This window comes from Siniperca chuatsi, linkage group LG2 (genome assembly GCF_020085105.1).
Source record: "Siniperca chuatsi isolate FFG_IHB_CAS linkage group LG2, ASM2008510v1, whole genome shotgun sequence".
NCBI lineage: Eukaryota > Metazoa > Chordata > Actinopteri > Centrarchiformes > Sinipercidae > Siniperca > Siniperca chuatsi.
In genome coordinates, this window is record NC_058043.1 from 25,873,786 (window position 1) to 25,900,805 (window position 27,020).

General features: G+C 41.5%; 1 protein-coding gene across 2 annotated transcripts in view; it reads right to left on the reverse strand.

Annotated features, from left to right (window-relative positions):
• Positions 1-12,510: 12,510 nt before the first annotated feature.
• The window catches only part of cdh4 (cadherin 4, type 1, R-cadherin (retinal)), a 188,716-nt gene continuing 174,206 nt past the window's right edge, over positions 12,511-27,020 (reverse strand). Inside the window, exons 12-17 of one of the 2 annotated variants that reach the window (XM_044170949.1) lie at positions 23,268-23,419; positions 18,546-18,782; positions 17,508-17,741; positions 17,172-17,311; positions 14,939-15,103; positions 12,511-14,389 (exon numbers count right to left, since the gene is read on the reverse strand). In XM_044170949.1, coding sequence (XP_044026884.1) covers positions 14,183-14,389; positions 14,939-15,103; positions 17,172-17,311; positions 17,508-17,741; positions 18,546-18,782; positions 23,268-23,419 — 1,135 coding nt within the window. In that variant the 3' untranslated portion in view covers positions 12,511-14,182. The remainder of the gene's footprint in view (positions 14,390-14,938; positions 15,104-17,171; positions 17,312-17,507; positions 17,742-18,545; positions 18,783-23,267; positions 23,420-27,020) is intronic. The other variant, XM_044170958.1, reaches the window with a different exon arrangement.

A 27,020-nucleotide genomic window follows, 5' to 3' on the forward strand; every position in this document is an offset into this window, starting at 1 on the left:
CTGGTTTGGTTTGGTGTTTCAGTCATAAACAGGTTTTTTGTATTTTATTGTATTACACTAGGGGGCAGCATTGCATTATTAGAACATCTGGATGTGTACTGCATGTGGCACAGAGGATATTGAGGCTTTGTACATAAATGAGTTGAATACCTTTTAATTCCATCTTACTCTACCTGTTCACAGATAATTCCACTTAATCCTCTCACATCTGTAAAACCACATGTAGTACACAGTGTGTGTGTGTCCTGGGTCTATGTAGGCATCTACTGAGGACAAATCCCAAGAGCAGAACACACAGCTCTCAACCTAGAATAAAAACCCACTCACACACAGTCTGCTACCAGTCTGTGCTGTTCTTTTGTTGGTCTGTCTTGTTTGAGTCCGTCTCCATTATCAGCCCAACACACGGTGGCAACAGCTGCAACATCAGCTGCTAACATTCACCACAACCATGGGCTGGAAATAATTAGGCCATTCTGCCACTGGGACAGTAGCCTGATGTTACAATGATTGGGAGCAGCTTTCGTATCTGCGTCTACCAAAGAGGAACAATAAGTGTATATTTGGAGCTATCAGTGGTGATGAGCTCCAATTTCATTTTCCATAATGAAAGTACATCTGGGAGCCACTAGGTGGCAATAGCTCATTTTACCAAATTACAGGATTCTCCTGTAGCTGACATGGACTGAACCTGCAGCTTCTTTTTTTTTAATATAGTTTCATTAGTTTACATTACATTTGGTTGACTTTATTGTTCACATGTTCATGTTTTGCTCTGCTCGACACCCAATACAATACAGACCACTAGGCCGACCTGTCCGGCGCTTCCGTTTTGCATAACATTTGGCAAAAGAGAAAGAGAGAAACAATCTGGATTGTTTAACAATATCACTGCACTCTGCTGCTGTGAGAAAGCAGAGCCAGATAAAAGGCAGGCTCTCAGTTGTGAGTACAGAACCAGCATGGCCTGAAAATCCGTAATGGCGTCTCTGTCTGGTGGCGGTGGCGATTCAGGTAAGGCCTTGCCCCTTGTGCCTCAGCCCAATCCAATATTTTTCCTGGTAATCCCCCTTCCACTCCTCAACACTGGTGCTCTTTCAGAGTTAAGTCCACATAAGCTCCCACTTGAGTGCCAGAGGCAGAGCAACAACAGGGATGGTGCGGTTGCCTAGCGACATCTCAGTCAGTTCACCTGAGGGTGTTGGGTAAACACCCTGAGTCTGTAAGTAACATCACTGCTTCCTTCCATGACATTTATTAAAGAGGGCTGTTATTAATTTGTTACATTCAGGGTTGTCATTTTTGCTTTCACCCCAGGGTGAGATTATGCAATAAACCATATCTAAAGCTAAAGTTTATTTGTGTGTGCAGGCATGCTCATGCCTGTGACTGTTCGTCTGTCGGATTTGACTGCTCTGATAGTGCTTCTCAGCAGGGTGTTCCTCTTGCACTTTTATGATAAGTCTCCAGTCTAAAATTCTTTGCTTGTTTACGCTCACAGAGGGCCTCAGTTTTAATGATGGTTAGAGGCTGATGAAAGCTCCCCCAGCCCCCATTACTTACATGAATCGGACGGTTATGAAAATCTTTATTAAGGTAAGACCCCTATGGCTAGATGAATCAGAAGGTTGTGATATGTTTTCATTGACATTACTTTGCAAACCAATGAATTAAAAATTCCATTCGTAATCCCATCGTACTCATGCTGTGAGACAAATGCAATACTAAAAGTCAGTTAATTAATTTTATCCTTTTCAACGCCTCCTTGCATATTGTTGATAAAGCTTTGAGCTTATGAATAAAACTCTCCTAGGAGGGACATGAGAATGTGATTTGGATGAACTGATGTGGCACACTGTGATCCAGTCGCTGCACTTCATCATCCATTAAGATGCACAAATCCAGTAGCCTATAACCACTTTTATCCTGAAATGAAAGAGAATGATTTTCAGCCTTTCCTGAGGAATCAAACCCTGAAATGTAACATGCAACATTAGTTTACACCTCCTCACAAGTCCATTTCCTTTGCGCCCGTGCCCTTGTTCCACCCAGGTTAATGCTGACTTTAGGACTCTTGGACTTTTGTTATAGGGTCGACCGGGGCAGTCTGCTTTGGCCTGGAGATACTATGATAAGGCCTGTGTTTATGACTGCTGCTGAAATGGGTTTGTAAGCGTGGCTGAACCTGTGAGGTATTGATGCGGGGGTTAATAGCCTGTTGGCCTCTTTAATGGAGCTGAATCAGGTCAAGCAGCAGGCAGTGTCAGCCCACAGGAGAGGAACATCTCCATTTACAAAGTAATTTCCTATATGAGGCAGGACAGGCACCAAAATTTGTTGAGCGTACACACCTGTGGTTCACACAGAGACGTGTGATGTGCACTTGACTTGAACACACACTCAGACGCACACAGGAACAAACAAGCTAAGGTGACACTGACTATGAAAGTCAAAAACGGCTTTTTACATTTTAACCCACAGATTTTTTATTTGGGTCTCAGATTGGAGTCACTACTTTGTTGTATATTGATCTTACTATGATTCTCAAGGCTCTTTAACAACTTGCTTGACTGATGTAAGTGCCCAGTGTCCAGTGTGGTAGTACAGTACACTTTGGAAGGCAGACATTGAAAAAAGAGTATACAGCCATGCTAGCGGCTTTGTGAGGACGTACAAAGGCACAGCAGTGCTTTAAGCTAAATGCTAACTCTAGCACAGCAACATGCTCGCAGTGACAATGCTAAAACGTTAAGTAGGTATGTTTACCATGTTCACCATCTTAGTGTGTAAGCTAATATTTGCCAAAGGAGGCTGACGGGAATGCCATTGGTATTGGACAAATTGATGATGCCACCAAAGCGATCACACTTCATCCTGAGGCGTACATTAATGTCTGTACAACATTTTGCGGGAATCCATTCACTAGAAGTTGAGATATGTCTCAGGTAAAGTGAAAACTAACTTCCTGCTGTCTCATAGTGCAGTTGCTTTTGCTGCTTGCTCTCCACTTTGCTTATATTCTTTTGCTGATATCTTTGTTTTTTCTGTAGACAGCAGATCCTTAAATCAGATTTAAAATGCATCCAAAACAGGCAAACAAGGTACAAGGTGCTGAGCCACCAAATTCCTACAGACAGACTTTTATACACATGAAATGTAGAGCATCCCGTCACGGACTAGGCTCCCAAATTAGCCTTCCCCAATGACGCTTCTTACTGGCACAGCACCGCCGGCGCTAGACCGAAAGCATCAACTCCAGCCAGGACTTGGTCTGACGTCGTACGCCACAGAGGCAAATCCAGCAAGAAAGCGAGAGCACCGACGCTCACTTCACTGACTCTGAATTAAATGTGTGATAGTAGTAACTCAGTTGCACCTAGGATAGCTAATCACACCACTGGCATTAAGACTAACCCAAACCCAAGAAATAGCCACAAAAAACACTGCTAGGCTGAGGGCCAGCCTAGCAGAACCGTAAGTCCACACCTGATAAACCAGACACTGAAGACTGAAAATCTAACACATCTGTCAGGGAGCTAACAAGGCTGTTGCCAGATATCCTCTCTACACATCCAAGTAATATGAGGATTATGATCCACCCTGGGTCTTTAACATTCTGCGAAGCAAAACTGGTTCTGAGATCCTGAAGAAAGACTTTTGCCTGTTACTGGAGATACTGAGCGACTGTCAATTGCAATCTAATCTTGTAGCAGACTCCTTGGCCTGAATACATGGCTGACATCGGTGCCTCACCCATGGGATATTGTTCATTGACAATTTCAGTATCTTTTGGAACTGTAAAGATAGCTTTAAACCTGATGGGGTTCGTCCAAACATCACTGGAACCAGGCTACTTGGTGCCAACCTATGTCATGCTCTTGGGATGCCATACCCAGACAAGAATGTACAGATAAGCGCAAAGGACAGCGCACACAGGCAGACAGCCTGTATCTCTCCCCCCTCACCTGACCCTCTGCTCCACATCACATCCCAACCCCCCCCCTCCAACTCACCAATCGAGAAGTTAGTTAAAGGCAGAATGAGTAAGATTTATCAGTTGCTGTTTGTAAACACACGATTCAAAGTTGGCCCCGCCTCAACAAGTGAGAGAGAGAGAGAGTGGCGGCGTTAGCAAGAACAAAGCAGTGAATCAGAGAAATTAAACGTTATTTTCTGATTGGTTCACAGCGGTTACGTTCTAAAGCACAAATAAACACAACCCTGCGTGAAGGAGCCACATTGTCGGATTTGGCGTCGGAAGCAATGCTTCATCCTGTCCGCCTCTGCTCAGCCTGTGTGTGTGTAGCTCAGCCCCGCTATCGGTCAAACAGCATCTATAGTCTTGCATAGCCAGACCTATCTGCACACTTTGTTTTAGCGCTGTGACAGTGCTGGACATACATCCATGACACAGACAGAGAGCAGAGGAGAGAGACGGAGACAGCGATGAAACCACTGATTGCTATGTTTTTATAGAGTCTCAACCTCACAGCCTGCACGCTGTTATTGGCTGGGGGCCACACACCCACTGCCCAAAGTTGACGCCCAGAAACGTTTCCGAACACAGCAGACTATGAAGAAAATAAGATGGCAGAGGGCAGGGTCTCTACAGATACAGACACCGCCACACACTTGAGAGGGATTATTTTTGTATGAGTCTATACATTGTGTTTTAGGAAAATCCTACTTATTCTGTCTTTAAAGCTGCCACGCTTAAGCTCAGTCAAATTGATGAACTATTATGCAGCTATTACCACAGACATCATCACTCAGGTGTCTATCTGAGATGAGACAGACCCCATGCAGCTTCCTTAAACATACTGGTGATCAGCTGGTGGCATGGTCAAACACATCATAGCAATCACAGACCATCTGGTACCTGTCTCAGTAATCTTAAATTTGTTAGTGCTCAGCCACAACCAGTCTCCTTTCCTGTCAATGATTCTCTACAGCTGAAATTAGCTCTTTTTAATGTAAGATCATTGTCTAACAAATCCTTTTGGGTTAATGATCGGATAATTGAAAAGAATTTGCATTTAATGCTTTTAGTTGAGACCTGGCTAAACAGTACTACTGGTGTAGCAACACTGATAGAGGCCTGTCCTCCAATTTTCATCAGTCAGTCAGACAAAACAGGAAAGGAGGAGAGATTGCAGCCATTTTCTCTACACAGTTTGTGTGTAATGACATTGACCTGGGTGAATTTACATCATTTGAATATCTTACTCTTGAGCTCAAAGCAGAACTATCAGTGCTCATCATTACATTATATCGGCCACCAAGATATTCATCACTATTTCTACATGAATTCTCAGAGCTGATCTCACTTGGTATCACTAGATATGAAAGATTTATCCTGTCGGCTGACTCTCCCCGTGGTTAAACAACAACTGTGTTAATGAGATTAAGAGAATCTGTCGAGCAGCTTAAAGAAAATGGAGGAAAACTAGGCTCACAGTTCTCTGTAATATACACACAACGAAGCCATGACTGCCTGTAACACAGCAATACGTCTGGCAAGAAAGGATTACTTTTCCAGAGAATACTGAAAACTCTAGAATATTATTCTCCACTATTGACTAGGTACTCAACACGTCCGCAGTTCTCTGCATCAAATTGTGAAGAACTTGATTGTTCTTCAATAAGAAAAAAACTTCAATTGGAGCTAGTATTGCTGCTGATGTAAACACACATGACCTCAGCAAACCCTGTAAAAAAGATGTAACCATGGGAACATTCACCTGTATTACCTTAACAGAGCTTTGCAAGACTGTCACTGAGTGTAACTCCTCCCCCTCATGTATTGACCCTGTACCTACAGCATTTTTTATGCAGGTGTTCGACAATGTTTCAGTCATGTCCTAAATATTATAAATACATCTCTTCAAACAGGCATCTTCCCAACCTAGATGGTTATGCACTGACCAGCTATAGGCTGATATCCAACCTTCCATTCATTAGTAAGATACTTGAAAAAGTAGTTTCAGTGCAAATAAACCTCCTCCTTTCTTAAAGAAAATAATATCCTGGAGGAATTTTATTCCTTCTTTAGAACATACCACAGCACTGAAACTGCTCTTACTAAAATATTTAGCACCTCAGACTAAATTCTGATGAAAATAAGGTCTCAATTCTTGTCCTGTTAGACCTAAGTGCAGTGTTTGATATGATTGACCATGATATCTTAATCAATCGTCTTGAAAAGTTGGGAGGTTTTTCTGACTGTGTTAAACTGGTTTGAAACATACATCAAAGGGAGGCAGTTTTACGTCAGTCTTGGAGATCATGTGTCTGAGAAACAACATCTGTTTTGGGGTTGCCTTGGTCCCTTATTATTCTCACTATACATGCTGCCACTTGGTGACATCATTAGAGAGCACAATGTATGTTTCCTTAGTAATGTGGATGACACGCAACTGTACATCTCTGCTGAACCAAATGATGCTGCAGCTATGAACTCCATTACTACCTGTCTTTTAGCAATAAATAAATGGATGAGCGATAATTTCTTAAAGTTAAACAAGGACAAAACTAAAATTCTACTTCTGTTGATTAATCTGGGGAAATTAACTCCCTGGATTAAATCTGAGGTTACAAGTCTTGGTGTTATCTTAGATTTAGATCTAAGCTTCAAGTCCCACATTAACAAGGTGATGAAAACATAATTTTTCCACCTTAGAAACATAACATAAATCAAAAAGATGCTGAAAAACTGATTCATGCCTTTATTTTAAGCCAATTACTGTAATGCTCTTTTTACTGGCCTGCCGGGAAAAAAAGCACTGAGACACTTCAACTCATTCAAAACTCTGCATCTTGGCTATCAACCAGAACCAAGAGGAGAGAGCACATCAGTCCAGTTAGCCGCTCTGCACTGTAACATTTAGAATTGATTTCAAGTTCTCCTCCTTATAAAGCCCTTAATAGGCATGTTATTTCTTTGTTGTAAAGCACTTTGAGTTGCATTTTTTGTATGAAAGGTGCTATACAAATAAAGTGTATTATTCGTATTAAAACTATGACCTGCTGGTGCCCTCAAAAAAAAGTCAAGTGATCACCAGCAGCCAGGTTTCCATCCAAATGTAATGCAAATTTTAACAGAATTTTCAGAAAATCTGCAAAAGAAAATGCATTTCCACTCTGGTTTTTTATGCACAACTTGAAAATGCACATAAATACGGGGATGGAAACCCACCTATAGTCATTAGGATTCATCCTCTGGGCGCACATGGTTAACCTCCAAGGCTTTCTGCCAGAAAGGCTTTAGGAAGTCAGGTGACGTAGTATAAAGAGGGAGCAGGTCTGGGTGGATGGATTGGTCAAACACAGGACTTTCACCCAGGAGATTGCTGTCCCGTGTGAAACCAAACGTCAGTGCTGATTTATTATTTTAACCCAAACCATGATCTTTTCCTAAACCTAACCAAGTGCGTTTGATGCCTACACGGTCGCAGTTTGGTTAGGTTTAGACACCAAAACTACTAGGTTAGGCTTTCTGGCAGAAAGGCTTCAAGGCAAACTTCTCCCACGTGCCCTCTGGGCACCATGAATATCTCTACCAAATTTCATGACTGATCATCAGACCCACATTGCCATCCATAGAGCAATGGCGATAGCGTGGCTAAAAATTGTCAAATTTAAAAAACAAAACAAAAAAAAACACGTTAAAGGAATATAAATGATCAAGAGACACCTTTAGGCCAAGAAAGCACTTTTTAAGATTCAGAAAGAAAAAAATGAATTATGTGTGAAAAGTGTTATCTCTTTAGTGGGGGATAACCATGAAACATATGTAAATTGTGTTCTTGAGATGAAAAAAGGAGTTTATATACAAAGGACACACACATATAAGAACAGAGTCATCAAGCTGCGACTAATCAGCTTACATTGGGCGCATGGCCAGATAGGTTGTCATTCATCCCCATCGTGTTACTGTAATATCATCATTACATTTACAAGACTAATTCTGTTGCACACGTGTGGTGGTCAATTATTTATTTATACTAATGACTGCTATACATCCATTATTCATGGTAAGCGTCGGCCTGTCTTCCTGGAGTGATGCTGACAGAGGGAAATGGAGGGGCAGATGGGAATGGAAGCTTGATTGTACCCTAAAGGACACCAGAGACTGACTTGGCTGCGAAGGAATCATCTCCTACCATTTAGAGATGTAGCCAGTGTCCCGGGGAAGGCACTTAAACTGTGGCTAAGGTGAAGAATTACATCCAGTGGATTAGAGCAGCCGCTCTGCTCGAGGACGCAGCTCGAATATCTCACTCCACTCTAACCTGTAATCACACAGAGAAGTTGGTCTCTACAGAGCTGTTCAGCATCGTCATCATCAGCAGCAGCACAGATTTCATGTACTTGTGTTGAGGATGTCAACAAATAGCAGGGCAATCCCATGATGCATCATTCATTGTGATTATATTATAGGTGTTCCTGAATATGATAAGTATGTTTGGGCAATTGTGTGAACATTCACAGTGTTAGTGTCAAACTCTAATAATTGGAGGGCGCAGTTGTCAGTGGTGGAAGAAGTATTCAGATCCTTTACATAAGTCAAAGTAGCAATATCACAATGTGAAAGTCCAAGTTAATAAAAGTCCTGCATTAAAGGGGTCCCCCACCTCCATAAAGCTGTAGGACTCACAAGAGACATGTTAAAAAATGAATGGTCAAAATCGGAGTGGCAGAGGTCGAGATATCCTCACTTTGAGTCTCTAGTATGGGTCAGGCTTCAAAAACACTCAATCCTACATTTCCCATAATGCAACTCCGCTCTTTATTTAGGAATATGACACGTGAGACCACAATATATATATAATACCATCAGCATGGTAATATGCTTACACTGACAATGCTAACAATCTGATGTTTGGCAAGTGTAATGTGTACCATGTTCACCATCTTAGTTTAGCGTGTTAGCATGCTAATGTTTGCTTGTTAGCACTAAACCCAAAGTACAAAGTAAGACTGATTGAACGTCATTTGTTTTGCAGGTAGTCATTAATCGTAAAAAAAGTATTGGACAAATTAAAATTTTGACCTGATGTTGGCGCTAGAGAAGTTTAGGGATCACCAAAAATATTACAATTCATCTTGAGGGGGACATGAATGTCTACCAAAATCCATTAAACAGTTGTCAATACATGTCACTCAAAACCAAAAATGTCAACCTCATGGTGGTGCTAGAGGAAAAGTCAGGGGATCAACAATGCCATTAGGATTCATCCTCTGGGGACCATGACCACCTGTTCAAAATGTTATGGCAATTTCTATAATAAAGCTCTTGGGAATAGATTTTGACATGTGACCCTTCTAGACTAGGCCACAAGATAAGGTTTTAATGCTGGACCCACCTTACAGTATATAGGCCATTTTGGAGACATTTTGACATGTCACAGCAGGAAAAGCACAGGTGTAAATAATAAAAATAAATGAGGGCTCAATTCCATTTAGCAGCTTCAGTTTCAGGGTCCTGGTATTGTGCATGCTGGCTCACTGTCGCACTGTCATAGCTCACTGGGACACTTAAATCTGGCCATCGTTAATGTTTTTAATTAGTTATACCTGTGCTTTTCGTACTATGACATCATAGTGTTTCAAATTAGCAATTAATCAATTTATGTGTAACTAACTGACACACGGTGAACCTGGGACTTTTGGGACCCCTGGAGGTGTGGGGCCCTGGGGCTGTTGCCTGCTTTGCCCTGTTGGTGTTCCAATCTTGCTGGGCAATGCTACTATACTACTACAAACTACTGTACTACTACAACTTTAGATTTTTGGGTAGTTTGATGTATAGCAATGCATCCTATTATCTGAATTTATCATATGTTTAACATGTACAAATGAAGTCAGTAAAGTAACTAGTTACTATAGATGTCGAATAAATGTAGTGGAGTAAAAAAAAAAGTTTATTGATAAGATACTCCACTACAAAAAGCAAACATGATGAATAGGAAATGCTCTTTTCAAATGCAGTTTGATAGTGCACAAACAGTGTTTCAGCCCTGACTTATATGAACATCCTGTCTTGGTAATAGCAGAGTGTCTCCACTGAATCAGCCATCCATATCATAAATGGCTGGTTGTTAAACAGTAGATATTCTCTCCCCCACTTGCAGCAGGAACATCAAATTTATTCTGCTGCTTTGATCTCATTTTAGACTGAGTCCTGAAATAGCAGGATGCTCAGAGTGGTGTCAGCAGAAAAGCAGCCATGCAGAGCCAGCCCGTCCTGGGCGGTAGCTTTGCTGAATAGCAACATCAACACTAAACTGGGAACAGTTGATCATGCAGCCAGCATCAGAACCAACATCCGGTGTTTTTCAGACTGGACTGTTCCCAGCACCGGCCCAAGAGACTCACTAGCTATATGGAGAGGAAATGAAAAGAGCCAGGCTTGGACATGTTTGAAGAGGAGAACTTTATTTACAACGCACAAGGCACTGTCTGCAAGCCAGCAGCAAAGCTCTCAGTCTATATACGCCATTTATCAAGGGGGCAACTTGAGTTTGCTTTCTTCTTTCACTCTGCCTATCTGCCACAGGGAAACCAAGTGAACTTCAGCTAAGCCCATCAAAGAAATCTTCCCTGAAGTTAATCTCTGTATCTGCTATAACCAAGATGGCATTTTACCAACCAATTTTAGAGCAGTGGTGTCCACCTCTGATGGCTCTCTTCTGATGGCTCTCTTATTAACATGGGTCCACAATTCTGCCGGGTCCATAGCAGAATTCACTATTGTGCTACAGGTGAATTTAGGTTTATTACTGGATGTTCTCATTACTGGGATAATCCAGTGTAGATGAAGAATCAAAGCACCTGTCATTAACTAGTCCAGTACGCTCCATCAGCTCTGCTCACCTCTACCTGTCCCCTCCATTGCCCACTCTAATTTCTGGCCATAGTGGACACACGATTAAGTATCACTCTATTTCTCTACCTCATATTTAACCTTTTTTACAAACCATTTTCTAAATGTTATGCATTGTCCCTGCTGTGCTTTGATCTCACTTCCTTCTAAACCCCCCCCCCGACCCTCTCTTCCATCCTACTAATCACCTCTCCACACGGCCTACCTGCATTTTGCCACCACCTAATTTTTCTCCCTCTCTCTTACTGCCGGCCTCTCTGCTTTCTCTCTGGGTGTCTCATTAAAGGCGCTCTATCTAATGAGATTACGCCGTGGGGATTAATGGTGTGGTTAATTGATAGACACACAGCCGGAGAGGATTAAATCCCTTTAAATCCCCAGTGGGTTTTTTGGAGCTTCAGCTAACTAATTGAAATCACAGGGATGGACACAAATATACTTCCTGACCCCATAGACTGATCTACTACTCCTTCTTTGATGCAATAAATGGATGAATTGCGAGTGTTTTATTAGAAAATGAAGCCATAGCCAAACAATAGGGTCAAAGATTAACAGCGTAATTCCAAAGGGAGTCTTTTCCTCTTCATGACTCTTTCTAACACTTAAAAATACATTATTCCACTGTAAAAAATATAGAAGGTGCAATCATTCAGTGTGCAAATACCAACCAGTCATTTCATGAACAAATAAATGTAGAAAATCTGTCAATTTATGTGTGTGCTGTGTAGAATTTTTTTGTGATTATATCATATTTCAAATAACGATTTATGATGCCATAAGTTTGTAGAAAAATTAGACAATCCTGGTGAAAACTGATGCAGTCTCTGAGTTGCTTTCAGCTCATTCATCATCAGTCTTCCCTGGTCGATCCATGTGGGTGTGTGGGGGCTAGAGGCATGCATTGCTGTCTGCCACAGTATCTTCTTCAATACTACTGCTGGGGGGGTGCGCAAACATCAGAAATGTTCAAATCCAACACATGTTGGTAGGGTATGCAATTCTAATTCAATACACGTCTTTTTGTCAAATTCAGCGAATATCTCCTCATGGTTCGCTAGCTGTCTGTTCTGTGTGTGCGCTGAAACTGGTGTTTGTACACTGCCCTGGATCTGTAGATGGGAAATAAACAAAATGGCTCGGACCGAGCAACACAACACTATTCCAGCCATTCCAGCCATGATTTGTGTGTCAGGTAACGTTAAATGACTTGTCCACAGACATTCAGCTTACTTTATAGTTTGCCAAGATATGCTGCTGTTGTGATGTTAGCTATAGTAGCAGGAGAGTTGTGTGTATCGCTGTCTGGAGCTGGTGTGCTGGCTGTGGGAAATGTCTCGTCCTCTCTGGCTGTTAGCTTCGCAGCAGCAACTGTAGGGACAGTTTGCTAACCCACAACCTGGCTAACGTTAGTTACATTACTTGCTGTGTCGTTGTTCGCTCTATATCATAGTATTTGTCATGGTGTTAGATTTCTCCAGAATCGCATACACCACCTTTAAGTCTAGGCTAGTCGAGATAAAAGTTGTCATGTCAATGACCACTATTGAACCAATCCGGCCATGTCACACAGTTCAGCATACACCTGAAGATGATGCATGTAGGGGATATTCAAAAAAGATGGCACATTTTCAAAACATGTCTTGTTTATTTTCTGAAGCACACATCCAGTATCTAGATGAATGATTAAAATAATTCCAGGACACTGAATAATAGAACAACTATCAGCAGGCATGGCTAATGAACCTTCCTCTCTCCCGAGGCCAGAGGCCATCAGGAGGAACATGTCTGTCAGAGACAATACAGAGTGAAAGGGGAAGGCTGTGTTTTCACATATAAAAGGACAGCGTTTTTAGAAAACAATCTCAAAAGAAAAAAAAACAAGCAAAATATAATAAGCAGGCATCTTAAAAAATGGAATTATGCTTCAACAGAAGACAAAGAAACAAAAATATCCACATATTAAAAATGAACGGGCCAAAAATCCCCTAAGCCCAATGAAGAGCTAGAGAAAGAGCAGCAACTTTTATGTCATCAATACTTCAAAAATAGGTATCTTACAGTATTTTTATTTTCTCAGTGTCTTTATACAGAGTATATTCATATTGTTTCTGCTGACTATTTTCACATTCTCACCACATAGTAACAAGTGCTTTAAGTAAAACATTTTGGAAAAAAAATCATGCACCTTTTAATAGTTTTGTTGGCCTATAAAAATGGGAATGTTCAAGGCGACAAAATTTTTTTCTCAGATGCCTTTGTTCCATGTCATTTCAAGTTCCACCTTCTTACACTGTCTGACTAATCAGATCATGCCTACATAAGCTTTACACTGTGGAGAAAGCAACACAAAACCATACAGGGCAGGCAAGCGTCTCAACATAAAGGCTCCTAAACTCATGAGTCCACAGAGGAAAGGCAGGCATTCTCCACTAAATTAGAAAACCCCCACATGTATAAAAATGGTCTCACACACTGTCAGCGTGTTGACAGGTGATGCTTGTGAGAGTCAAACTGAGCAGGTCCTTGGAGAAGAGGGTTGTCTTCCCCACAACAACTCATATTGGCTTCTTTTAGGCCATAATTCATTGGGTTATGATATCCGATAGTCTGCCCTGGTTGTGTCCTTCCCTCCTGGGACTGGCTGCTGGGGTTGTTCATCTGCACCACTGTGAAGGGGAGAGGAGAGAGACAGGCAGGGCTGGTTTGAGGAGCGCAGGGGGGCAACGAGAGAACGCGCCTCCACTGTACTGCACGAATGGCAACCGATCCTGAGATAGCAGGAGTCTGATACAAAAACACACCACAAAAGGCACTTTATAAAATGACAGTGCTTCTGTTCTAAGGAAATTCAAGTTGACAGAGTGAAAGAGAGTCAGAGAGCGTCTTCTCAAAAACATTCTCTTCAGTGTGAGACTAAAGCAAGAGATGGTGTCGGTTTAACAATCAATCACAAATTCACTACTCGTGTCTCTCACGACCGCCTTGATTTGTCGCCAGAGAGCTCTGGGTCCAGCGTGGTGAGAGAACAGCAAAAGGAAATAAAAAAAAAAAAACATCACACTACAAACTCGCCACTAAAAAATATAAAGCCAGAATACAGTTGCGTTGCAGCGGAATTCATGTTTTTGCGGGCTCAGTTGCTGTGAGCAAACTAACGCAGCCCATGTTCCTCACATGTCTACCATGGAGACTGCATGTTGTTCTTGGCCCCTGAACGTGGTTTCTAGGAGCCTCCATCCAACCGATCCAGCCTCTCCCGACCCCTGCCGTAGCCCCACCCAGCCCGCCGCTCCACTCTCAGTCATCATCCCCTCCTCCGTAGAGGTCGGCCAGCTTCTTGAAGCGAGGGCCCCAGTCGTTGAGGTAGTCGTAGTCCTGGTCCCCTGAGCTGGTGGAGTTGAGCGAGCTGACGGAGCCGGCGGTTGAACCGCTGCCCTCGTAGTCGAACACCAGCAGGGAGTCGTAGGGAGGAGCTGTGGGGTCGTTGTCTGCTGCCCTCAGACCCTGGAGACACAAAGATAGACAGATAGAAAATGAAATATCTGCAACCTCCACTTTATAGTATTTCCCCTGGTTAGATCTATATAACAAAAAGTGATTTAGGCCAATCATTGTTGTTCATCAACAATATAATGGAGGTAATGATTTTTCACACGGTAACAGGTTCAGGTAGCCATACTGTAAAAGTTGCAGTAAACCTTGTCTCATCTTGCTCACCCACCCATTAGGGTTTTAATGTTCCATCATGGTCTGAATGCTGTTTCAGAGCCAGACATCGAGCTGTGTACAGGGTCTAAATATTTCTAACAGCATCCCTGCTGACAGCAATACAATTCTGGAGACAAAAAAATGAATTCCTGCATTTTCTTTTGAAATATTTAACGATCCCCCCCAAAAAGGGAATCTTTCAGCCTTCAGAACTCATGTTGTGTAAACCTTTGTATGAGTCACATCAAGTCAGGTAACATTAACATTGCTAGACTGCTCATCTTATAAATAGGAATATGGAAACAACACATCACCAAAAAATATTTCCTCCATTCTTGTTCTTACGTCATTAATGAAGTCTCCAATATCTCCAGGGTGGGGCAGACTGGGTCTGACGGGGTACTGCGACTCAGCAATCACAGGTCTCTCGTCCACCCTGCGCACCCCAGCCGGCTTATTGATGATGTGGTCTAAAGACTCGGGCTGCTGCAGCTGGCTCAGGTCATAGTCCTGGGTGAAGGCCATAGAGGGAATGTTGAGAGACAGTTCATCCTAATCTGTTGTTATTTTATTCGTAATTTACTACTTTTGCCAAATCTACCTATTTGTTTCTGATTTACTGACTACCACTCTATTGTTACAATGTGTGTTTTTTAAAAGCATTTAGTTGGGTCTCTTAACAATCAAACCCCAAATTAGTAACCTTTTTCCAAACTACTGATTCTCTAAATACAGTACATGCATTGTGTTTTGCTCAGTTTCCAGGCTGGTACATATGCTTTGGCCTGGTCCTGTTGTCCGCCCTCACTGACTCACAGACTTTGATGTGCATTCCTGTTAACTCTGCGACGGCTCAGGACTGACCTGCAGAGAAATCTGTGCTACAGATCTGTGCTTTCTAACTGACTTTTGAGCCCTTTTGTAAATCTGCAGTGCTGCAGTCTTTGCTTGAGGGAATTACCCACAATTCATAGTGTTTTAATGTTAGAAACAAGGATGTTAGGGGAAGTCTGAAATGATAAAAAATACTGAAAGTGCTTGCAAGAACATGTTAAATTATTGTTAAATTCATAATATGAACAACAAACACTCATCTTTTTTTAAATTACATATTAAATATGAGCCTCACACTTTACTGTCACAGTCCTCTTCAATTATGCAGGTGACATCTTTGACTAGTCAATACGCACTCATTCTCTCTCTCACAAAACTCTTACTCCGCTAATATTTACCTGCTAATTATTCTAACTGCACTATGTGCTTGCTGTTTAAACTATATTCATTGCTGATTCTGTGAGTCTAAACTAAACGGTACATAACAAATTAATGGTCTGTGGTTAATACAAATCAGTTTATGACTGTTGGTTAAAAATCGATTTAAAATGTTTATGTGTTGTAAATAGAGCAGATTGTTGAGTTCTCTTAACTGCTGTAGCTGATAAATAATTGTACCCACTAAATCCTCACAAAGGTGCTTAAGAGTGAAAATATGGCTATGCACACTGCAGCCATCTGATACTAGCATGTGTTTATGCACTAGATATGCGCTGGTGTGTGTGGGTTTTGGAAAATAGCAAGCATCAAAAATGGCATATTTAATAATACATTTCTGAATTACTCAAAGCTGTTGGAGCTTAACATTATTGAAGGTTTTCATTTATTTAGAAAACAATATTAGATAAGAAGAGGTGGTGTGCAGTAGGTGTATAACTTTCTAATGATTTCCGGGCAGAAAAAGGGCTCACACCAGGAGGAGTGTTCAAACTGTACTTCAGGTCTTAGTAGTAAAAGGTTTTGAGTGACCATTAAGGCTGCAAAGATACTCCACAGAACAATTTAGAAGGACGTTTGGGCTCACTGTTATGAAACCTTTCCATGACAGGAGATCTTTCTGAGATCTGGAGTGTATTTTTGATATAATTTTAATGGTTTATTTTGAAAGTGTCATCACATATTTATTGCCTGTTTTATTGGTCCTGTTTTCAGGAACATCACTTATGGTCGGCTTTTATTTATTAATTGTGGAGCCGGAACGATAGACAATTAATTTGCAACTATTTTGATAATCAATTAATCGTTTAACTTGTTTCTCAAGCAAAAATGCCAAACATTTGCTGGTTCCAGCTTCTCAAATGTGAGGATTTGATGCTTTTCTTTGTCACACATGATAGTAAACTGAATATTTTGGGGTTTTAGACTGATGGTTGAATAAAACAAGCAATTTGAATACATCACCTGGATCTGTGGGAAATTATAATGAGTGTTTTTTAATTTTGTGGCTTGGCAGGCTCCTGACTATGCTAATGTCCTTTTGGAATATGTGTTAGTTTGACTCGTGCTTGTCACTTGTCACTGTGCTTGGTTGACCAAACTAGTTTCCCTTATGGGGGTAAATAAAGTTATCTAATTTAATCTATCAATAAATTCCTGACCTTCTGTAAGAGACAGTAAATACCATCTTCAAACAAAAGATGAGAGTTTGTGTTAAAACAAATAACATTTCTCAAAGATGCAACTGCTGGTTAGCAGCTTTTTATGACTTTTGTTAACTATGTATGTATTTATCTTCAAACGATACCTGGTCTTCTTCTCCTCCTCCCTCCTCATCATACTTGAGGATGTTGTCTCTGACATCGTCCTCAGGATCGATCAGCAGGGGCTTCGCCTGCCGCTCCTTCTCTCTACGCTTCATCCACACCACGAACAGCAGAACCATGCCTGTGAAAAACGGAAACAGTAGCAGTATTCAAAAGACACAGTTTATGAACAGCTGTCATAGAGAAAAGATGTGAGTGTAACAGTTTGTTCAGCAGTCTTACAAGGGAATTTTGTCATTTTCATGATGTACGATACATACTGACTCATAATGATCCAATAGTGTGTAGGTTTGATCCTTTCACTGTGTCGTACTCACTGAGCAGTATGATGATGCAGATGAGTATAGCGATGATGGCCCCGGTGCCAAGGCCAGCGGCTGCCACGGCCCCTGTGGCGCTGCAGTCCCCGTTATCGTCACAGGGACAAACTTTGACTCTGATCACAGAGCGGTTGGACAGAGGAGGGTTCCCCGAATCGGACACGATGATGGGGATCCCGTACACACCTGCCTCCAGGTAAGGAATCCTTAGCCTCAGCTGAGCATAGTCACCTGGAGAGTGGGAGTGAGATGGTGTTGATGATGGAGAGAAAACAGTAGAAAGGAGGGAAACATTAAGAGATGGAGGGGAGTGAGTAGGAGGGAAAAAGACATGAAGGGGGAGAAGAAGAAGACGAAGGGGAAAATAAGATTAGACAGTGTACTGCAGAGAAATTACATTTTGTTCACAGCAGAATATCATGTCATCATGTGCGTAGGTATGAATGACATACCAAATAAAAGCTGCAACCAAACAAACTGCACAGCAATCATTCTGACATGTATGTATGCAAGGAGGCATTAAAGATATATAAAAAACAACAGAACGTATAACCTTCAGCATCTATCACTCAGTCAAGCTAAGACAAGAGCCTCAGTGGGAGAAGAATCCAGGTATGTGATCAGATTTGTCCTCAAGACAACTGCTGTGATACATCCATCTGGGTGGATTAGGTGACAGATCGGCTGCTCGGGGGACAGAGAGATGAATGGATCTCATTTGTCACAAACGATAGATCGTACGTCAACACTGGATGGCACCCGCGTCTCTCACTGTGAGCTTTGTGAGACATTTTGTTAAACTTGGACTTCTCTCACAGCTTACAGCAATCCCTGGCCTCCTGATTGATGTCGCCAGTTACTCTGCGGAGGGGTTTTGCATCCCATCTGTTAAGTTTATGGTTAATTTCAGCTGGGGATGCAGAATGGTCATATATCATTCCCACATACCTCCTAAATGTTACATCACAAGGGTAGGAAAAATATTTGCAATATGAATCGTAACTGCAGTGAAGACAATGTACAGCATTTAATTACCGCTGAGTCTGGAAATAGTCCAGTTGCGGCGAACGCTGGCAGGAAAAGAAGGCAGCTCGAAGACAAAGGGCCCTACGTTGGGGTCGGCGTCAGCGTCAGAGGCTGTGATGTTGATCCTGGAGTTGGGGCGGGCACGTTCGCACACCTGGGCCTCCCTGGGTATCAGCACTGGCGCGTTGTCGTTCACGTCGATCAGGTAGATCTGGAGGGTTCCTGTCCCGCTGGCCTGAGGCGAGCCTGAGGGGAGGCGAGAGGAAAGAGAGGAGCCAAAGAGATCAAAGGAGGAGATGGTGAGATAATAACGTAGCGATGGAGAGAGGAGTGAACGGCGGCGAGGCAGAGGAGTAAAGATGAAATGATTGGAGATGGAGCACAAAAGCAGGAAAGGGGAGTTGTTGTGTTGTTGTGTGATGAGAAAAGACACAGCAAGAAGACAGCAGACAGCAAAACAATCCTTCCATTTCAGTTACATTCTTCTAGCTGATTCATGTGTAGAAGTGAGAAAATGAGGCATATAGGCAAAGAAACAAATGGGAAGAAAAAGGTTTTGTTTACTGGTTTGTTTAAGGGGCTGGAATTGGAGGGACAATACTGTGCACATTGGTGGTGGAGCACACAAACAAAACAGCCAGAACAAATGAAAGGACACATACATTTTTTAGTCCTCGTGTTTAGAACTGGCTGCTTTTTTCGAAAAGGCTTGGGCGAGACTCATATTGGAGGGGACAACGCTCACATAAAGATTGCTGTTATCTGCACTCTGCAAAGCCCACAGGGAAACGCTAACCCTTCACTGCATCCAGCAACACAAGCTCATCATAAGTTATTCAGGGTTTCTCACGACTGTCAGACCAGAACAAAACCATCAGGTTGGGAGACACATTTTTGATGTTTTATGCATTAACAGCAAATCCTCTAATGTGCTTTGATTACAGCACACACAGTAACTTAACGTCGCTTAAACTGACTGAGAAATGTTTTTCTGCCACACTGTTTCTGTTGCTCTTCACGCTGTACAAAATGCTGCTGGGAATATGCGCCTCATTGTTTTTTAAGTGCACTGCTTGCTTTAAAAAAAAAAAGCAAAGTGAACTTGAAGTTGTTTTGCTAGTCGATGCAACATGAAAACAGCGAAAACATTTGTAATGTGTTTAAACTCTACTGTGAGGTTAAATATTTAACTCTTGGACTAAATGATAAAAAATGTCTCTTTAAAAACACATTTTCTCAGTCAGCTGGTTACTTTGAGCGATGGTGTCCTGCGTAAACAGAAGATCTGCTAAAGTTTGAGCACTTTTGGTTATTTCACTTTTGAGATAGTCGCTGCTGTTTTGTCTGTGCTCGTCTCACTGGTTTGCGGTGGGTGGGGCTCAGTTACATATTTCCATGCAACAATCAGGATTTAGCAACATCTGAATCAAAACGTGACAGTTATGGGGTTGTTTATTTCTGTCGCCAGGCCACTGTCAGCCAAATCTGATCAAACCACACCCAACAGTCCCAATGAAGCAGATTAGCTCAGTTTTTTTCTCTTTTCTCTTATAATAAATAATACAGAAGGATGCTTTCTTCCAAAATCTAACCATGATTGTTGCTTAATTAATCATAAATATTTAATGTCACAGAGAAATACTTAAGGTGTAACGTTATAACCTCTCTTATTTTAAAATGTTTGGTTTCACTGGGATGTGGTTCAAATTACTGACATAAACATATGGGCAGAGTTAAAATGATCAAAAGACTCCAGTGTGCTGACACGGCACACAAATTGAGTTTTTTTCCTGCAGTTATGGAAAAATCCGTGAAATTAATCAAATATAATCAGTTGATGGGATAAGATAATTATTACAACCACCAGTGGTAAATTTACTCAAGTACTGTGTACTGTACTTGTACTTTACATGAGTATTCCCATTTTAAGCTATGTTATACTTCTGCTCTACTACATTTTAGAAGGAAATATTGTACTTTTAGCTACTAGTAACTTTGAACATTCAGATTTTACACACAAAACATATCTGCTTCTAATATATGATGATTTTTTAGATTACAGTAGGTTAGACAGAAATTTAGAAGGAATTAGCTTCACCTCAACCAGTTAGAACATCAGAAGAGGTTAGGGACATAAGGATTAATACAAAGACATGCTCGTTATTAAAAGAGTGTTCTTCCATTAACAATATAAAGTATGTCACAATATATGTATGCAAAATAACATATGAAATATTAAAACTGATGTTCAGTGTAATAAACTGTGTTCCACTGTTATGCATTACATCTGACAAAAGCTCTTTACGCGTGTAAATCAAGAACTTCAGTAACTAACTTTGGTAACGTGTGTTTAAAATTTGCTCAGAATCACTGACTCAGTTTTGTAGAACGATAACAAAATATAAATTATCACTAAGCCCTTTTCATCACAAATAATAGTAACCAGTAATAATTTGCTAATCATATGATATGCAGTAGGGTGCACAGTGGCAGAGCGGCTACAGCTCCTGCCTCCCAATAAGGAGATCGTGGGTTCGTGGGTTCGATTCCAGGACCGGACCAACATCACACAATCTCTCTGGGTGGAGTCTGCATGTCCTCCCCGTGTTACCGTGGGTTCTCTCCGGGTTCTCCGGCTTCCTCCCACCGTCCAAAGACATGCATGTGTAGGTTAATTGATAACTCTAAATTGCCCGTATTGAATGAATGTGTGAGTGAATGGTTGTCTGTCCTTGTCTGTGTCTGTGTTCGCCCTGCGACGAGTTGGACCCACTGTCCAGGGTGTGCCCTGCCTAAGGCCCGAAGTCACTGGGATAGGCTCCAGTCACCCGCGACCCCCTAACGGGGACCAAGCGGTAGAAAATGGATGGATGGATGGATGGATGATATGCAGTACATATATATCACTCTAAAAGGGGTCATTCTACAAAATGAGTACTTTGACTTTTGATACTTACTATGGTTTGCTGATAATACTTCTGTACTTCTACTCAAGTAAAATTTTGAATCTGGGACGTTTACTTGTAATTAAGCAGTACTGAATTGTAGTATTACTACTTTTACTTGAGTAAAGGATCTGAATATTTCTTCCACTACTGGCAATCACTAACATTCTTCAGTGATATTACTTCTGATCATTACAACCTCAAACTACAGATGAAGAACGTATGTGCACTGCTCTGTTGAACAAACAGACTGTGGCCTTGATATTCAGTTGACATCCCCCTGCACACAGACTGTCAGCATGCTGAACAAAATTCTTGATGCAGTGCAGCATAGATAGAGTTTATGGCAGTAGCTCATCAGTGTTGTATTTCAACTTTTTTTCCTCTATCAGACAGTAACTTGGTGCATCAACTATGTAAAGGTCTGTTGCCCCAAGCCCCAAGGCCCATCGACCGTCTTGTCGGTTATGATTGGCTGGGTGCTTTGTTGCTTCTTACGCTTCGCTTGAGTAGAATAAGTAAAGAGAATTTCAATCAAAGTGGAATATATCCCCTTGTTGACACTAGGCTCCAGAATCAATAGGCAGTCAACACTTTGAGCTTAAGTTGGTGTGCTTCAGGCCAACCAACCCCTCATTTCTCACTAGAGTAAAAACACCTGGGTCCCTTCTACTTACACAGAGAGCATGCACCTCTCTTTGTAGTGCTTCAGTTCTTTAGCTTCTTACATTGTTGCAGCACCTGAGGCTGATACTCAAGACCTTCAAGACAGATATTTTAACATTTTTTTTCTATCAGAGACAGGGCAGTGAAGGTCAGTGCATATTTATATACAGTATACTATATACGGTACAGTCTCTGAACAGACCGTCCTACTCATCACAGTTCACCCACACTACAGGGTATCTGGTAGGAAAGTAGCAAGGGTGTGACGTATTTAACACATACAACTTTCATTCATGGAATTCTCTGCCACAACTGTTTGCTCTGCTTTTGTGTAGCTTTGGTCCATGAAATAATTTTATTATTATATAATTAAAATGGGAAGTCTTCCTCTGTTTTGTCATGATGAGTTTAGTGGAGCTAACTTAAGTCATTAAAGTCAGTAAATTGGCATTTTACAATGACAAAAAACCAAACAAACAAGATCATCTGTGCTAGCGGCTATGTCAGGTATATAGTATATAGACACAGCGGTGCTTTGAGGAAAATGCTAACATCAGCATGCTAAAATGCTCACAATGACAATGCTAACATGCTGATGTTTAGCAGGTGTAATGTCATCTCGGGGTTTAGTGTGTTAGCATGCTAATATTTGCTAATTAGAACACAAAGTCAACACCACTGAGGCTGATAGAGATGTTATTAGTTTTACAGGTACAAGTATTGGTAAAGTAGAACTGATGATGGCGCTAGATGAAAAGTTAAGGGATCACCAAAGTTATTACAATTCATCCTAAGGGGGACCAAAGTTCATGGCAATCCATCCAATATTTCTTGAGATCTTTCAGTCAAAACCACAAATGTCAACCTCAAGGTGGCATTTAGGGGAAAAGTCAGGGGATCACCAAAGTCATTAGGACTAATCCTTGGTGGACCATGAATGTCTGTCCCAAATTTCCTGGCAATCCGTCCAATAGTTGTAGAGATATTTCAGTCTGGACCAAAGTGGCGGACCGACATTGCCATCCCTAGAGCCACGCTGCTAATGTGGCTAAAAAGTGCCTCTATAATCTTGTATGTGCCTTGCTGTTTATCATATAATCACACAGTCATCCTGACTTACCAGACTTACCATTGTCGAATGCCAGGAATGTGGCCTCGTACACGTTGTTTCTGACGTACATGGACTCTCGGTCCAGCAGGGCCATGGTGGTGATCTGACCATTGGTCCTGTTGATCTTCAGCCAGTTAGCTGGGTCTGACAGCTTGGAGTACCTGCACACACACACATCCGCAGAGACAGACAGACAGAGAGAAAGCAAGATAAGCAGATAAATCCAAATGCAAATATACAGAAACATATTCCATATATGAACTTTTTCAGCCAATTTTTACTTGAATTCCAGCAGACTTTTTATTTGTTGATCCAAAGTACCCATTATCAGGTTGAATGTTCATTACCATAATTAGCAATACCAGCCAAGCACTTTGAAACATTACAGTGACATGGAGAGCGAAACATATGTTCACCGAGCTTATCATAGCAGCAGCTCATTAGCATGAAGACGGATGAAAACCTGAACCCATATGCAGAACAACCAAGCAGCGCTCTTAACAACTCCACTGCTCTTTGTACCCACACAGCCGCCACAGAAACTCATCACCGTCACCGGTCATGACATCAACGCAGTGGAAAGTGACAGCTGCAATTAAACTATATAAATCCCATTAACAACTATGACGAGTCTTAACAACAGACCGAGGGGAGGAAGTGCTTCTTCCTCACGACTAATGAGAAACAGTTCATTGCAGACAATTGAGAAGTCTCACTGGTAGGTAGATGGTCAGCGTGTCGCCACAATGACAGCAGGTGGGGGTTAGAGACACAAGCAGACAGAGAGAAAAAGTGAGAGAGATCAGAGGTGTGTTTCTGAATGTAAGCATGACTGGTGGAAAACGTGGTGAGGAGGAATGGAGGCTTAATTACAGCAGTGCGTTGGAGGCTGACACTGGTTAGCCAGAGATAGAGAAAACAAATTCCACCTACAGCTAAAGACACACACTTCTGGACTGGTACACACTTAGCAAACAGACAGACAGGGGGACACATTGACAGACATCATATTTTTTTGATATTTTCTTGAGAGGATAAAATAAATAGATGAAAATAAATAGAATTTCTGCTGAAAGAGCTTGTCATACGGTGTTAGTCAGGATCTGATGTTGCCCTGCAGGTTAGGTGTTTGCGTATTATGCCTGGCACTCTCATCTCCTTCCTGTGCCAACAAGATGTCACCTCCTGCTGTCTTCATTTTCATCTGACAGTTCAAAGTGTCTTACTATGCTTGTGAGGACTGCTGGCCCCCTTAATCCTAATGTTCTACTTGGGGTCCTGGAGACTCTGGCCCCTCTTTAACAGCTCAAAAGACATACCCTACGTTATTGTTTAGTCAGCTATGATACTTGATGATGATGTAAAATGTTTTAGTAAAGCAAATGTCAACAAAACACAAAGGTTAATCCAAATCCTAATTAACATTAATCCTTATCTTATACTCACTACTAATTCTAACCTTATAAGGGCACTCCACTCATCACTCATCCATCACTCCGCTCATAAAATATTTAACTCCAGTATTGCATTACAAACTGGAGATGTGAGGTTTGAAAGAAGTAGTCATTTAGGCGGCTGGGAGAATCTATTGAAAGACGGTATTGAGTTGCATTGTGGGAATTGAAGAATCCACCTTTTTTGGAATTGTACCCATGCTGTACTTGAGACTAAGGGCTTGTGAAGGAACAGATATGTTTCTGTTCTGCTCTGCTAACGTGCTGCTTCTGCTACTCAGGCTGCGTAGACATTGTGTAAATGTCAGAATATCTCGGCCTATGCTGCTTCGATTTTGACCATTCTTTTTTAAATCTGTCTCTCGTGAGTGACTGATTCATGGACGTGCAATACTAAATTGCTGGAGTGCCGCTTAAATCCTAAACCCCAGCCCTGAACGAAGACCTTTAGAAGTGAAGACCAGCCAACATGACCTCACATCACAAAAATGTCCTCACTCTGTGGGGCTAATATTCTAATACTGACAAGAACAGAAATACACACACACACACACACACACACACACACACACACACACACACACACACACACACACATAAATTAGCTCTTGCTGCCACTTAGATCACATCTAACAGTAAAGTCAGTTGGCAAAAAGGCTCGACCTCACATCATCTCTTCTTTCCTTTCCGCCAGAGAGAGAAAAAAACAAGACATTCAAAAACATAAAAAAAACAAAAGCGGGCTTCTCTCCCATCCATTGCTCATGCACAGGCCTTTCACTCGTCCTCTGCGGGTGCTCGTGTGCATGTTTGGGAGTCTACGGTTGTGCATTCCTGTGTCTTTTGTGTGTACTTCAGCGATGGTTCAAGCAAGGTCACCTAATGGGAATATACAGAGTAGCAGCAGCAGCAGAGATGAGGCTGTCTGAGTATGAGCTGAGCGTCTGCTGGCAAGCTACTTTGGAGAAGACAGCAGCTCTGAGGTTCCATCAATAACAGACCCACAGACTGACAGAGAAGAAAGTGACAGGGTCAGTGGGAGCGAGAGGGAGGGAGGGAGAGATGAGAGAAAAGAGAAGTAACAGAGGAGTTATTTCTCTCAAAGGGCAGAAGACCTCAGCCCACTTAGTTTGCATGACATGTCTTTTTAGGAGAAGAAACCTGAGATGTGGATATTGCTCACTCTTCTGTACAGTATATATATTAGTACATCTCCCACTACCTCCCTCGCTTTCAATTCAGTAACATTTCTACTGGGTTCCTCAGTGGAAGAGGCCGTCTCACTAACATTAAGAAAAATCAATCTCTCTCGTTGGAGCTGCTATGGAGTGGAACGGTGCCGCTGGACCTTAGTGGGCATGTGGGAGTTTCTATCACACAGGGTCGATGCCTGGATGGAACGATGCCTGCTGTGTGTCGTCCCATTTAGGAAGGATGGAGAGAGGGATCAATGAGGAAGAAGAGTAGAAGAAGATAGGGATCTAAGGAGGGCAGACAGACAGTGTCCAACTCATTACAGGATGACCTCTTCACACCAGTTGCCTGGCAACGGGAAGGTAACTGGAGCTTGGGCTGTGTGCGGGGGGTCGGTTGAGAATGTCACAGAGGAGGGACAAACTGTGAGTAAACACTGGCGACACAGAGGAGCTTCAGTCCTACCTCTGACTACTGTAATATGAAACCTGAACCATAAATGTATCTATGAATCTGCATTTTCATCTAAATAAATAACAAAACAGATTGTGGTTTGAAATAAATAGATGAAGAATGCAATAGGTAGCATGAGCAGTGATTGCAGCCATGGCTGGGCATTAACAACAACTAAAACTTTGTCAAAATGAATAAATAAATTAACAAATAACCTATGGGAAAATTATGGTATGGAACAAATAACATTATGTTTCTTTAGTGAGGTTATTTAATTCATTCTACATTTTCTTAAAGCTACATGCATTTTCCATCAACTGACACTTCTTCTCATTTCCTTATTAAATGATCTTGTTTGTTAGATTTGCCCTTTTTTCTTTTTTCTTTATGTCACTAGTTTCCTTGAATGTTGTATGCATTTATAATAGAAATAAGTTATAATTTATATAATATAATCAGGCAACTGGAAACTAAATAAGAAAAAAAAACTGATGTGTTAAAATGTATCACACTATATAACTAAATATAAGTTAGAAAAAGAGATTAATCTGTTATAGTACCACTTTAAAGCTGCTATAATCAATATTTTTTAAATTAACAATGGATCAAATGATAACACGTAAGTGAAAGGGGTTGCTCTAAGTGACGAACCCACAGACAA